Source organism: Arvicanthis niloticus, chromosome X (genome assembly GCF_011762505.2).
Source record: "Arvicanthis niloticus isolate mArvNil1 chromosome X, mArvNil1.pat.X, whole genome shotgun sequence".
Classification (NCBI taxonomy): Eukaryota; Metazoa; Chordata; class Mammalia; order Rodentia; family Muridae; genus Arvicanthis; species Arvicanthis niloticus.
This window is the reverse complement of record NC_047679.1, coordinates 781,819-796,929: the sequence shown is the minus strand read 5'-3', so window position 1 is coordinate 796,929 and position 15,111 is coordinate 781,819. Positions and strand designations below refer to the sequence as shown.

Here is a 15,111-nt window from a genome sequence, read left to right as displayed (position 1 = left end):
ATCCTGCATACTTTTGTTCTCTACTCTTCCATTGCAGCTGATTCTCTAGACATTTTGGTCTCTTTACCACCACTACTGAATTTCCTTGATACTTTACTCGTATCTGACACCCTTGTCCATCGAAACCAGCTTCAGAAGTCAAACATGATCCATGTCTCTAATCCCAGCACACTGGAGGAGAATCAGAAGTTTAAGGCCAGCCTGGACTACATGAGACCCTGCTTTAAAACCAAAAGATTTGAAACAAGCAGTTACCCCATAATTCTGGCCATGTCTTAGATCACTACCATTCATACTTTTAGCAGACTGATGGAAACAGGGCTCAGCAAAGCCAGGATTGGATCACCATTGGGCCCCTGTATTCCAGCAGACTTGCAACTATTTGCCATCTAATTATTCAACCATTTGTTTAGAGTTGACTTCTAGGCACTATTATAGGTATTTGGTACATATTAGCATCCTAAGGCTTATGACACTTAGACAATAAATAGAACTAAGGTAAAAGTTGAAGGGCTGGACAGATGATCTTCGAGAGGACCTGGGTTTGGCTTCTAGCACCTGAATTTCTTCTGCTCATGACCATAACTCCAGTTCAGGGGTCTCATGGCCTCTTCTGGTCTGGACACAAGGCACAAACATGTACAGTTATACTTGCAATTTGTTTTTATATACGTTGGTGTTTTTCCTTCATGGATAAGGGAATCAGATCCTCTGGAACAGGAGTTACAGTTGTGAGCTGCCATGTGGGTGCTCTGAATTGAACCTGGGTCACAGAACTGTCTCTGCCTCTTAAGAGTGCTGGGATTAAAGGGTTGCATCACCATGCCTGGCCTATACATTTTTAAAGTTTCTCTCTCTCTCTCTCTCTCTCTCTCTTTCTGTGTGTGTGTGTGTGGCGGGGGGAGAGAGTGTGTATGCCATGAGGATGCTTGAGGAAACTAGAAGAGGGCAACCACACTATGCTGCATTATGATGGGTTAAGGCCCTTAGTTTCATATTGTTTATACAATTGGTCAAAGCGATAACTATAGAAAGTCATACTCTGATGAGAAAAGGGGAAAAATGTAAAACGAAACATTTGTGTCCATTTATGCTTATTCACTTAATGTCATTATGTGTTACACAAAAATGACTTCCCTTGGAGCTAGAGATAACAGGCAGGTGAACTACTCGATCGATGTGTGTGCTGAGAACCAAACTCTGGGGGAGCAGCAAATGCCTATAACCACTGAGCCATTCCTCCAGCCCCAAGCCCTTGAATTTATTTTTTCGCTGTTTAAAAATTGATCAGTGAGCCTGGCACAAATGCAAATGGGCTGGAGATGTAGCTCAGTTGGTAGAATGCAAATAAAACCAGGTGTGGTGGCATATGCCTAGAACACCAGCATTTGGATGGTGGAGGAAAGAAGGATCTAGACTTCACTGTCATTCTTGACTACACTGAATTCAAGACCAGACTGGGCTACAAAAGACCCTGTCTGAAAACAGAACAACAACAAAATGTTGACTACATCTGGCTGGGTCTTAGCTCAGCAGAGAAACACACACAAGGCTGGGAATGGACTTTAACATTGCAAATATCTAAATTTTAAAAGCCACACTTTTCAAAAGGCATAGCGCCAAGTGGGGACTTGAAATAATGGGACTGCAACAGGAAGAAATAAGAAGTGTAGTTATTGGGCGAGTGAATTACAGGCACGAGAACAGCGAGTATGAAATCTCAGAGGCTCAACTGCCTGCTATATTCAAGAACTAGGATGTTCTCCTGTTATGAAAAGAAAGGTAGGAGATTAGGTCTGTTCAATGATAGACCCGATGTCTACCCTAGCAAGGACTTTTCATGGCTGAAGAAGTACTTGCCAATAATGAACCTTGCTTGAAAAATCCTGACTGGGAAAGAAGGCCGACCAAAGGAAGCCCAGAAGAGGCAAAGAAATTCCTAAGTCCAGTGTAAGGAAGTCTCAGAAAGTCCGCAGAACTGTTTGGGATAGATATGGGAAATCGTGTCATTTCCTACAGAGAGGAATGAGAAATATGCTGGCCGTGGAACAGAGCCTAGTAAGTAAGTAAGACTGTCTGTAGTGGACAAGATGAGGTAATTGAAAGGTGTTCGGAAAGCCCAATTAGGGGAGCTTGTACGCGAATGTTAGGGTGAGGCAGCAAGAAGTTCCGCCCAAGCCAAAGTCCCAAACCTGCGCCTTTAGTGGAATCTGTCCCGCTTAAAGGCCCGCCTTTCCTTCTCAGCCTAGGTTCCACTACACCAAGAAACTGCCAGAGAACGTGGGAACGGTTAAAGGAGGGACCCAGCTGATTGAGTGGCCTTTGGACCAATTATCTTACGGGATATTCAGTGATCTCTTGAGAAGCGCTCGGAACAAAAATGCGAGCCCGAAAACCAATTAAAAAAAAAAAAAACGTACAGAGGAGGAGGCAAGCTGAGGGGAAAGGAAGATCACGGTTCTTCAGCTTCGCCACGCCCTTCATTCTTGCTCGGCCTTGCCGCAGGGAGCAAATCTGATTGGCTGAGCGTCACTTTTTCAAAAGGGTGGGGCCACATACGTTTCACAGTGGGGAACAAACTAGTGGTAGAGGGTGTGTGGCAGGGCGGGGCTAGATTGTCCTATCTAAGGTGGGAAAGGCCAATGGTAATCCAGGCCACCTCTCCTAGAAAGTCATTTCGAGCCTTTAAAATTCTCGCCTCCCGAGGCACCACAAAGGACCAGAACTGCTTGGCTCACCTGTTCTTTTTCTCCTTGCAAAAGTCCCGTTCGACACCATGGGGATGTACCAAGTGAGACTGTAGGGAAAGAAGGTGGTGACTGGCACTCCTGACTACTGGCTGCTGCTCACCTCGATGCTAGTAGATTTCTAGCAGGATCAAAACTGACTGTTAACCCACCTCTACATCCCCCTGGCGCCGTTCCAGGGCCAACGCCACATTCCCGGCTGGGCACGCAATGGCCGCACCCCCTCCCGCTGCAGACGGTTCTTTCGGTACACGCAGTCCGAGGTGAGTCCCCTCCTTCCTGCTTCACCCCCTTTTTTTTCCCCCTCAGCGTGTGCGTGCGCATGCGCGGAACGCGGCGCGCGCGGCTGTTGGGCCGCTGGCTGGGGGGCTCTGGGATCTGCTGCGTCTCCACTTGCGGTCTGCTGTGAGTCACGAGCCGCCGTGAACACCCGGATTCCAGCGGGCGCTTGCGAGCACGGGGGCATCGCCCGCAGTGGCCAAGCTCATGGCCGGCTGAGCGGGACGCCGCCTCCGCCTCAGCCGCCGCCGCCGCCGCCGCCTCTTCCTCCTCAGCCGGCGGCGGCCCGGGCCCAGCAGCCATGGCCGAAGACTACTGGGACGGGCGCCTGCGGCGAACTGGAGGAAAAGGAGGTCGCGCGGCCTCATCCCGGGCCGCCGCCCCAGGCGCCACCGCGCCGGCCCCGCGGCTCTGAGGTTACTCGCGCGCCCCCTCCGGTGAGCGTGTCCTCGATATTTAGGGTGGGGGCTGCTCTTCCTAGAGAACCAACGGGACCCTAGGCAGTGCTGGAACAAGAGTTAGGGGGTTCTGGGCTGTTTGTCTGTCAGGTGCCCCTTCCCCCTCGAGTTTCCCAGAATGCACCGGATGGGTCATTTGGGGCCTCCCTGACCTTGGCCCCGCCCTGGGCCCCAGTCCTGGGAGCTGAGGATGGGAAGTGCTGTGGATGCTAAGTGGGAGAAAGGACTAGAGTTAGGGGAATGGATTGATACTGTAGTGGTGAAAGACTCGACGTTGCTAAAGCGGTAGGAACACGGAATAAAAAAGCCTTAGGACTTCAGGCCCAGTGTGCTTAGGGAAAGGGGTTGCAAAGCCATGAGGGACGTGATGGAGTATAACGGGGTAGTGAGTACCAAAACACACTAGTAGAGGTTGGAGATGCAGACAGGCCCAGTGTAAATGGAGAAAGGGTGGTAGAGGTACCAGAAGGTGTGCTGATGATAGACTCAGGGTTCCGAGGCACAGTGTGTGGTGATGAAGGTCAGGATAGTGTTAATACTATATTTGTCCACGGGGTTGAGGCTGGCAGCTTCTCTGGGTCCAGGGTGAGCTCATGGAGGTAGTGGAGGGTCCTGGAGGTGAGGGTATGTAGATGTAATAAAGGTAGTGTGAGGCCAGTATTTGCCAGTGAAGGCAGAGCTATTGAAGGATCTGAGAGTGTGTGTAATGGGGAAGGGTGGGGGAAGGCCTGCACTACTGTGTACTAGCTGTGTGCGTCCATGTGTATTCGAGATTGTCAGTGAAGGGAATTTAGAGAGCTTAGCACGCTAAGGGTCCAGATAGGTGTGAGTGGGTGTCCATAAAGGCAGAGTGGGTTTCCAGAAAGCGTGGGGGGCGCAATATGAAGTTCTAGAGCAGTGGTTCTCAACTTGTGGGGGTCGCATATCAGATATCCTGTATATCAGATATTTGCATGGCAATTCATAATAGCAAAAGTGCAGGTATGAAGTAGCAACAAAAACAATTTTATCGAAGGGCAATGGTGGTACATGCCTTTAATCCCAGCACTTGGGAGGCAGAGGCAGGCGGATTTCTGAGTTCGAGGCCAGCCTGGTCTACAGAGTGAGTTCCAGGACAGCCAGGTTTGCACAGAGAAACCCTGTCTCGAAAAACAAAAAAAAAAAAAAACAAAAAACAAAAAAAAAAAAAATATATATATATATATATATATATATATATATATGGTTGGGAGTCACCACAATATGAGGAAATGTGGTAGTAAGTGGTCACAACATTAGGAAGGTTGAGAAGCACTGTTCCAGAGCCTGCTAGTGTGGGGTTAGATAGATACAGATACTTAAACTGGGGGAAGAGCATGAAGTAAAATATGCAAATGAACATCAAAACACTGTGTTCTTTCTGTCTGTGGGCCACTGAAGTGTTGATTTGGGGAGTGCTACAGGAGTTTTTTTTTTGGGGGGGGTGGAGAATCTAGTGGATAATGAAAGGAACAGAGCTATGAAGGAATTGTGAACCAAAGAGAAAGTGGTGGGAGTGGGAGTGGTTGGTTGAAGCAGGGAAAGGGGATAGGAATAGGTGATGCTGTGCCAAAGTGAATTGGAGCCATGAACTGAAGTGAGCCATGAATTGAGGTGTATGTTATTAGGGGTGAGGCTCAGATGGAGGAGCTGCCTATACTAATGAGGGTCAGTCTGATACAGAACAGTGCACGTTTCCGTAGAGAATAGGGCTAAGAAAGGGTTCAAGGGGTGCTAATAGAGAATTAGGACTGGGTATGTGCTAGTCAGGGGCAAGATACAGTGAAGCCTCAGCTCGTGCTGAGGGAAGGAACACTAGTGGAGGTACAAAAATGTCTGTTAACAGTGGTCATAACTCTGAAGGTAAGGGCTAGAGAGGTGGCTCAGCTGTTAGGAGCATGTACTGATCTTCCAGAGGAACCGAGTTCACATCCCTGCATGCACATAAAGAGACTCATAACTGTGAAGGGGCCCGAGTGTGAACAACACTGGCCAGGGATTGTACAAGATTCACATTGTGCTAATGATTCAGAGCCGTGTGAAGGTCCAGAGAATGCTAATTTGGGTCAGCTGTAGAGCACCGTCAGTGCATGTTAATGAGGCTCAGAATCCAGAGGGGCCACTGTTACTGGGAAGGGCAGCGCTGCAGAGAGGCTAACAAATATCTAGACTAGGAAGGGACTCAACATGAAGGTGGCAGGAGTTGCTTAAAGAGGGCAAATACATGAAAATAGAGTTGAGGGCAAGGTTTTGAGTGCTGAAGGGAGTTAGAATTAAGAAGAGAAATTGTGAATGTTAATAGGAGTTAATATGTAGTGAGGGCCTTCTTGAGGGTCTAGCGTGTGCTTAGGGAGGTCAGGACAGAATGGAATATGTGTGAGCACTGTAGTATGGTAACTGTGCGCTCGCTAGTTGGAGTTATCCTGAGTGTATGAGTTGGTATGAGAGTAGCATGTCTTTGAGGGATGCCAAGAAGGACAAATACCATGTAGAATCCTATCTCCTGATTCTTGCTCTTTCATTTGTTCTGAAGTTTATATGCTCAGAAAACTGAAATTATGGTATTTAAGTTTTGCTGCTCATAAATGTTTAAGTGTATCTGTTTCTAGGAGTCTTTCCCCCCTCAAATGTTGGCTAATACCCTGTCTTCTTAAAATCCCTGAAAAGATGAATTCTGGGAAATGTCCATTCATCAAGGGTTTCAGTTGGAAGTCGTAAATTAATTTATGGCTCTATCTCTATCCCTCATTTACCTAGGCCTTTCCCTTATCACTTGATACCACATACAAAACAACTGGGTATGAGTGTCATATGGGGGCAAAAGGAAGTCCTTGGGAACTAGCCACTTTGTAGGCCTAGATCCAGTGTTTGTCCCCAAGGTCATTATTTTATGGCATTGTCCTGGGTTCTCTGTGGGTGGACCTTACTCTTATCTAGCTGAGATTTCTTGTGCTAGGCTATCTCTGCCTTCCCTTCTAGAGACAGCAGGCAGAAATGGGAGTGGGAGCTGCTGGGTAAGCATTTTGTTTCAAAGTAACAAGTGACCCATTTCTTTTGACTTCATCCCCAACCTTATCCTCAACCTTCAATCTAGCTATACTTGGGCCCTGAGCCATCTCAAGCCCTGCTGTGAGTACAGATGGCTCCTGAGCTAGGTCTTTCCCCCTCCTTGCTGGCCTAGAGCCCAGGAGGAAGCAGAAGAATGCCGACCTAAACCTTTTGGTGGCCCCATTCCCACCAGCAGCCCATTTAGGTCATCTTGTTGTCAATTCTAGCATCCCTAGGTGTCTTCTTTGGAGTAGTCTGTGAGTGCCTGGGACTTAACCTCAATAAAGGTTGGTCCTAGGCTCTCAGCCCCTTGATTGGCTACTTCTGTATGTACTTTTTGATATTAGCCATTATTTCCAGGTTCTCAGGATAAAGCATTGGCCTAAACATACAGAAATCTACCCTGGTGAAGCGAATCTTCTAGTTGTGTGGTGAGAAGACAGACAGTACAAAGGAAAGAAACCAATAAGTAGGTGGTATTATTTCTGAGGTGGTGATAAGATCTGAGGGACACATTAGAAAGGTGAAGGGGCTCAAGATGGCTGAGTCTTCAAATAAGGTTACTCATAGAAGCCTCATAGAAAAGGTGATATTTGAACAATGGGCTGGAGAGGATGGGGGTAAGATATTTCCAATCTGGGAAGCAACCTATGCACAGATCCTGAGGTGGAAACTATTGGGTGCGGTACAGAATAATGAAAGAGGTGTTGAGGCTACAGGAGTAATGGGGCAAATGAGGTCTATAAGACACATGGGCCACATGATGACTACAATGTTTATTTGGGATGATAAGGAAGATGTGATGTTTTCTCTAGGAGAAAAGGAATATGATCTAGTATTGTAAAAACTTGGGTTTGAACCCCGTGGGTCCCAACCTTATAAAACTTGTCTAGTAGCAGCTCTGAGGATAGCTGGTGTACTGAGATACTCATCTCACCCCCCTGCTAACTCCATCCAATGGTTGGGCCTGGACAGCCCCCCCCATCTGAAGAGAGAAGTGGGATGATCCATTAGTCACCATGACAGTGGTTGCTGAGGGAAGTAAGAGGGTCCCTGTGGGCCACAGGGAGCATTCTGCCTGGCAGTTGGGGGCAATGTGGGGCTGGTGTCAGCGGAACATGCCATTCTATGGGCGCACCCAGGACCTTGTCACTAGTCCTTCAGCTCTGACTGAACCCCTTGTCCCAACTGTGGCTGCGTCTGTCACTGCTGCTGCACCTGAGGATAGTTGCTGTGGAGTCATATGCTCCCACAGTGACACTATTGCCCTAGAGACCAACAACCTACTGAGTGGACCCTTACCCTCAGCTAGCCACCCAAGTCTTAGTACCCAGGTAGACTACTTAGGGGTAGTCCAACAATGACAAAAGATCTGGAGTGATTGGGCACGGACATATCCATGTTGACACCCCTTTCTGGGTTGTTAGGGTCTTTAAGGCACCCCTGATGATCAAGCAGGCACTAATGTGGTCCCCATTTCTGTTCATGTCCCTGTTCAGGTTGCCATGGATCGGATGAAGAAGATCAAACGGCAGCTGTCAATGACACTCCGAGGGGGCCGAGGCATAGATAAGACCAATGGTGTCCCTGAGCAGATAGGCCTGGATGAGAGTGGTGGCGGTGGTGGCAGTGACCTTGGGGAAGCCCCCACTCGTGTTGCCCCTGGGGAGCTTCGCTCTGTTCGGGGCCCACTCAGCTCTGCACCAGGTGGGTCTACTTTGATCATTTATCCTCCGTGTCCCAGCCCCCAGATTCTGCCTCTGAGACTCTTGTCTTCCTTTTCCCTCCTGTGCTCTCATCCATTTCTAACACACTCCATCTGTACTTTGACTGTATCCAGGCCCCAGGATGGGGAAGAGTACCTTGGCTATTCAGCTGTCCCAAGGCTTTCTGCTTTTTTTCTACACTCTGTTGGTGGCCCTCTCAGTCTCATTGGATCTGTCTTCTTAGGGCTTTTGGCAATGCCTGCCACCACTAGCCTTCTGACCCAGGGGCAGCTACCGTCTCAGCTCATCTCTGATGGAGTACTCCACTAGATGACGACACTCCCTCCATATCTATCCTGGGTCTACCTGGGTTTCCCGGTCTGCTCTAGGGGCCGTGTACACCAATGGATATGATAAAGGAATATATTGTATTGGGGGAAAAAGGGAGTGTTCTTGACTCCAAAGGCCTGTCCTTTCTTTCTCCCCACCCCAGAGATTGTGCACGAGGACATGAAGATGGGATCTGATGGGGAGAGTGACCAGGCTTCAGCCACATCCTCAGATGAGGTGCAATCTCCAGTGAGAGTGCGCATGCGCAATCACCCCCCACGCAAGATCTCCACTGAGGTGCTTGATCTTTGTCCCAGTGTTGGAAGAGTTGGAGAATAGGGTTATGTTTGGGGAAGTGGAGCTTATGATCCTTCTTCTCCTCCATCTTGGCTGCTAGGACATCAACAAACGCCTGTCACTACCAGCTGACATCCGGCTGCCTGAGGGCTACCTTGAGAAGCTGACCCTCAATAGCCCCATCTTTGATAAGCCTCTTAGCCGGCGCCTCCGCCGTGTCAGCTTGGTAAGTATCTCTTTTTGTCCCATCTGACACCTATCCCACTCTCCCGGTGCCCCTCTGCAACCCTGCTCCAACGTACCTCCTTTGCCCCACAGTCTGAGATTGGCTTTGGAAAACTGGAGACCTACATCAAGCTAGACAAGCTAGGTGAGGTAAGACATTTAAAAGGACTGTGGTAAAGATGGGTCACAGGATGAACTCCACGCAACCTCATAGCATCTTTGCTGTTGTACTCCAGGGTACCTATGCCACTGTCTACAAAGGCAAAAGCAAGCTCACAGACAACCTTGTAGCACTTAAGGAGATCAGACTGGAACACGAAGAAGGGGCACCCTGTACTGCTATCCGGGAAGGTACAGTCTCCACCCTAGAGTTTCTTGACTGCATGGCACATACTTATACTCTCTATGGTGAGTGAGGACAGGTTTTTCTGACCTTCTGTCCTCACTAGCACAACACTGTGGCCTACATGAGAATGTCTACCATCTACATTGCCCAGGTAATAAGCAAGGCAATTAGGAATCTGAAGGTATTAAGGAAAGTGAATTATGATATTTGCTTTCATTCTTCAAGCACTCCTTAAGGTGTTCAGGAAATCGCAGGAAGTAGATTTGAATTACACAGAAAATGAGTACAAATTCTAGCCCGTGTGCTTAGGTTTAAAACAAGGCCCCTTCCCAAAAAGCAAAAGCAGATTATGAAAATATAGTGTCACATGAAGTTGGAGCTGTAGTCCCATCTCTTGCTTGATATACTCTTGTCTAAGCCTTCTTTTCTACACGTGGACCATGGAGACACATGTACTTAGCATAGTGTAAATCAGAGCTAAGTGCTTTGAGGCATTACCCTAAACTGCAAAGGGAAAGAAGGAAAACCCTTAAGCTCATATCTATCTGGTCCTTATTCTCACCTTTATTCTGAGAGTGGGGCCCTCACTCTTCTGTTCTTTTCTGTGCTTTCTACAGTGTCCCTGCTCAAGGACCTCAAGCATGCCAACATCGTCACACTACATGACATTATCCACACAGAGAAGTCCCTCACCCTTGTCTTTGAATACTTGGTAAGGTTGTATAGCAGTTGGACCCAGGGAAGTGGAGAGACGGCCAAGAGCCATAGTATGTGACTTGTTCCTATACTACTTCTTTTGTCCTCAGGACAAGGACCTGAAGCAGTACCTGGATGACTGTGGAAATGTCATCAACATGCACAATGTGAAAGTGGGTGTGGGACCAAAAGCAAAAAGCAGGAGGGGCCCCCACTCACCCACTCACTGCACAATTCTCCCAGAAATGGCCTTTTCTCATATGATGTTTTTTGCTGGGAGCCATTGGAGGGTATTGGGAGCCTGTTGTCTTTTGTGTGATAAGACATTGGGCCCAGTGTCTGTTTGGGAGGGAACATTGCCTGCCTGCTGCCAGGGAATTCGATGGTGGATATCTTTTGACTTCTGCTTGCCATTTCTGGGTCTCTAGCTGTTCCTGTTCCAGTTGCTCCGTGGCCTGGCCTACTGCCACAGGCAGAAGGTGCTACACCGAGACCTCAAGCCCCAGAACCTACTCATCAACGAGAGGGGAGAGCTCAAACTGGCAGACTTTGGTACCACCAACCTCTCCCTTTTTCCCATTGACTCCTCGGCATTATTCTCCAAGTAACCCATTTCTCTATGACCACCCAGTCTCCTTCCCCTTCAGCCTCTCCAGACTTTGACTATGGCAGGCATTCTTATCCCCAGTTGTACTCTTCTAGGCTTTGCCCACAACCTCCTCATTCCAGTTGCTCCTTTTTTTTTGCCTCTCAGGCCTGGCTCGTGCCAAGTCAATTCCTACTAAAACATACTCCAACGAAGTGGTGACACTGTGGTATCGGCCCCCTGACATCCTACTTGGGTCCACAGACTACTCTACCCAAATTGACATGTGGTGAGGACAGGTGGAAGTATGGAAGGGGGTGTCTTTCCCAGCCAACTCCCTCCTATATTTATGATGCCTTTCCTGCCCAGGGGTGTAGGCTGCATCTTCTATGAGATGGCCACAGGCCGGCCCCTCTTCCCAGGTTCCACAGTGGAAGAACAGCTGCACTTCATCTTCCGAATTTTGGGTGAGGAGGAAGTGTGTTCCTAAGAAGCTGTAGGGCCATGCAGGGAAGACCTGAGATGTGCAGGGTAACTTGTATTCCTTACTAGGAACCCCAACTGAGGAGACATGGCCAGGTATCCTGTCCAATGAGGAGTTTAGAACATACAACTACCCCAAGTACCGAGCTGAGGCCCTTCTGAGCCATGCACCCCGGTGAGGCTGGTGGGTAGGTGGGCATTAGGGGCCAGAGTATCTGAACTCAGTATAAAGCACATCCCCTTACCTTTGTGTTAGACTTGATAGCGATGGAGCTGACCTCCTCACCAAGCTGCTGCAGGTAAGACCATCTTCAGAGGCCAACTTTAACGGGGATGGGGTTCCAGGTGTAGGAAAATGGGAACTCCCCCAAGGGCAGACCATGGGGAGGATAGGAAAGAGACCTATGTGTTGACATACCAGTATACTAATACACTGTCTTTTGCCTAACTCAGTTTGAGGGTCGCAATCGGATCTCTGCTGAGGATGCCATGAAGCATCCATTCTTTCTCAGCTTGGGGGATCGGATCCACAAACTTCCTGACAGTGAGTGGAAATGGGCTCAAGTTGGGGCTTTGTGGAGCAGAGCCACTGGAACATAGGGTGCTGATTTGTGCCATGCCTGAGGGAACATCCTCATGTATATGTGTCAGGTTGTATCTGTTAGGAAAGAATTTTGTTTTCATCTTGGATTCCTTTCACTTTTTATGAAGAATTTCATACAGTACATATAGATGCAATATCCAAAAAAAAAGTGTACACCACAGTTTTTGCAAACTGAACACCCATATAACTTTCACATAATTCAAATCAAATGGTAGAAGTTCCCCTATAGCTTCCTTATACTGTCTTCAGCATTCCAGGCTCTTTCCTGGAATAAGAAATAGTGGGGAGCTTTGGATTTTGGGATTTGTTTGGAGGATTCTTTTGAGGCAGGGTTGTGCTAGGTAGCCCTGGCTTGTGATATAGTTTCTTGAGACAAATATTCCTGTGAATCAGGTAAACCTTGGGCTTGCTATGTAGTTTGGGATGACCTTGAACTTCTGATCCTGCCACCACCTCCCAAATGCTGGGATTGATAGGTGCATATCACCAAACCTGTGGTGTGCTGTGGTGGTGTCTAGGCTGGCCTGGAACTTGTGACGATCCTCCTTTGTCAGGCACCTAAGAACTTTTAAATTACAGGCATGAGCCACTATGCCTGGTTTTTAAAAAGTATTTCATTCTAGGCATGGTGGTGCACACCTTTAATCCTAGCACTTGGGAGGCAGAGGAAGGTGAATTTCTGAGAGCTCAAGGTCAGTCAAGTCTACATAGTGAGTTTCAGCAGAGCCAGGGTTACAGAGACCATATCTCAAAGAAACTAAAACAAGGTTCATTACACCAAAAAATTGGGCTCACCTTTCATATCTACTCACTGAATTAAATTAAATCTAAACCACCGCCTATTAACGTGGATTTGTGAATAGTATTTATATTAGCATCCAATATTATACTTGATAAACTCAGTCCTATTTTTGTCTCGTGCAGTAGTCCATGTCCCATCTTCCTTAGTTAGAGGCAGTTTGACAGAAGAATGTCAATTCAAAAGAAGCAGCAACTTGTACCATGTTGGGTTTGTTCTGGGTAGACCCATGGGCCATCCCCACTTACATATCTCTTTATTTACAGCTACTTCCATATTTGCACTAAAGGAGGTACAGCTACAAAAAGAGGCCAACATTCGGTCCACTTCTATGCCTGACTCAGGTAAGTGTGGCCCTCTTCTCTTGCTCTGTCCACCTACCTGCTTGCCCACTAACAGCCATTCACTCTGCTTTCCCCTGCAGGCAGGCCAGCTTTCCGTGTGGTGGATACCGAGTTCTAAGCCAAGTTTTAAGCCACAGACCAAGGCCCCAGCAGGCAGCGGCTGGAGGGATGCCACACCCCTCACAGGGCAGCCCCCATCTGCAATCCTCCCTGCTTGTTGCCTGCTTACCTGCCTGAGCCACACTCCCCTGCCAACTTGTCCCCTGCCACCTGCCCAAACACCGAACCACTGGTCTGGCCTGTCAACCCAACCATTGGCCTGTCTGCTGGGTGCTAACAAAGCTCTCACCACTACTTTGCTTGATGTGTCTGTCTCTGTCTTGGTAGTTGCTGGTGGACAGAATGGCCATGCCAGCTTTCCACACTAAGGCTAGGCCTGCCCCTCTTCATCACACTCTTTCCCAGGACCACTACCCCATGGCCAGCCAGGGGTTTGGAGCCAACCCAGGCCAGGCTCTCAATCGACTTTGACTAGAGGGTAGTGATGCCTTGGGTCTGAGGCATCCTCTGCCTGCTTCACACCTGTCCCACTTGCCTCTGTTGTACGGGCCTTCTTTTTTGTTAGTTTCTTTTATTGTTTTTTTTATTATTATTTTAAATGAGGTTCTCACTTTTTAATGCAATATCTCTGTATACAGACTGGTTGGGCGCTACTCCCTGAGTGTGGCCCTCCTATAGTATTTTGTGCAATGAAGTCCCACTCCCAGCCTTTGAGAGGTAGGGACCCAGACCCTATTCAGATCCTGACCATCACTAGACCCTGGGATTGGCTATGGGAAAGCATGCCTCAGCCACTCACCTTCCTCCCCTACCTAGTATCCCCAGCTATAGGGGGACCTGAGAACTACCAGAGACTGGGAGATGGACATGGTGGGGGCCTACTTTTTCCCTCCTTCAGTCCTGCAGTCAGGGCCTCCTTCCTTCTCAGGGTCTTCCCCAGCCCAGCTCTGCCTAGCCCTCCTGCCCTGTCCTACTCGGTGCTGTTGAGTAAAGGCTCTGCCAGGAATTGACCAACTTAGTGAGGAGCCATATATAATATGTATATGTGCACAAGCAGGGGGACATGTAGGAGCTTGTGCCCAATTGTTACACCCCAATCCCTGGGAGGGTAAGGCAGGCCAGGGACAGTCTCCTGGATGGATGGTTTGCTCCCCTTCCTCCACCTTAAGCCTTGGGACCCTTAAGTGAGGTGGGAGGGCAAGGGAGGGTGCCCTCCTAGTGGGTTTTGGGGGGATTGGTTTCCTGAATGCACCATAATCGCTGTATGAAATATTAAAAAAAAGTCTAAAGTGAAAAGTCTGGTTGTAAATCATCATCAAGGCGAGCGGGCTCAAGGTGTGGTGATCACTGGGACCTTCATGGATCCATCCATACCTGGTCCCTTCAACTAAGAATATTGGGAAAGGAGTTGGCTGGAAGTGTGGGACTGTGGAGAGATCAAAACTTTAGAGGGATGAGTTGAAGCACTAGGGTGGACTTCCTTATGTTAATGGGATCAAGCATTGAGCATAGATGAGTTCCATTTCTCTAGCATTGTGGACAAGCCTGAAAAGATGGAGACAGGAAATGTATTTTAAAAAAAAGTTGTTTGAAGAAAGTTGGAAGCCCCTGTAGATCCAAAGTGATATGAGGCAGAAAGGTCCAGTCTAATTATGAAGAGGTCAATTGGATCGAGAAAGTAGGGTTTTGACCATTTAAAGGAATCTAGTAGACTTACAAAAGTTCAGAGTGAGGCCATAGAGCCAGTTTAGACTGGTTTCTAAAAATCCTTGAAGTTATCTGCGTGGTGAAGTTTGAAACAACCTAAGCTTGGGAGATGGTTCACTTAGTAACACGCTGTGCATGCTTGAAAACCTGAATTCACGTCACCACCACTCATTTAAAGGCTCAAAGGGTGGTGGTGCACGCCTTTAATCCCAGCACTTGAGAGGCAAGGGCAGACGGATCTGTGAATTTGAGGCCAGCCTGGTATAAAGTTAGTTCCAGGATAACCAGAGCTACACAGAGAAACCCTGTCTTGAAAGACAAGGAGTTGGGGGCACTTGTAATCTCAATACTGGGGAGTGGGGTCAGCAGAATCCCTGG

General features: G+C 48.2%; 1 protein-coding gene across 3 annotated transcripts; it reads left to right on the top strand.

The window, feature by feature from the left end:
• The first annotated feature begins 2,584 nt into the window (after positions 1 to 2,584).
• On the top strand, positions 2,585 to 14,322 carry Cdk16 (cyclin dependent kinase 16). Of its 3 annotated transcripts, none has more exons than XM_034484988.1 (16): positions 2,585 to 3,010; positions 8,050 to 8,257; positions 8,750 to 8,883; positions 8,984 to 9,109; positions 9,202 to 9,258; positions 9,345 to 9,459; positions 10,072 to 10,166; positions 10,261 to 10,323; positions 10,579 to 10,702; positions 10,905 to 11,025; positions 11,106 to 11,203; positions 11,289 to 11,394; positions 11,476 to 11,518; positions 11,673 to 11,763; positions 12,889 to 12,966; positions 13,047 to 14,322. In XM_034484988.1, the coding sequence occupies exons 2-16, from the start codon at positions 8,056 to 8,058 to the stop codon at positions 13,082 to 13,084; spliced, it is 1,491 nt and encodes a 496-aa protein (XP_034340879.1). In that variant the 5' UTR covers positions 2,585 to 3,010; positions 8,050 to 8,055; the 3' UTR covers positions 13,085 to 14,322. The 3 variants fall into 3 exon arrangements, with proteins under 3 accessions (XP_034340879.1, XP_034340878.1, XP_034340880.1); XM_034484987.2 differs by having other exon boundaries at positions 2,912 to 3,463; XM_034484989.2 differs by lacking the exon at positions 2,585 to 3,010 and adding an exon at positions 6,916 to 7,019.
• Positions 14,323 to 15,111: the final 789 nt, after the last annotated feature.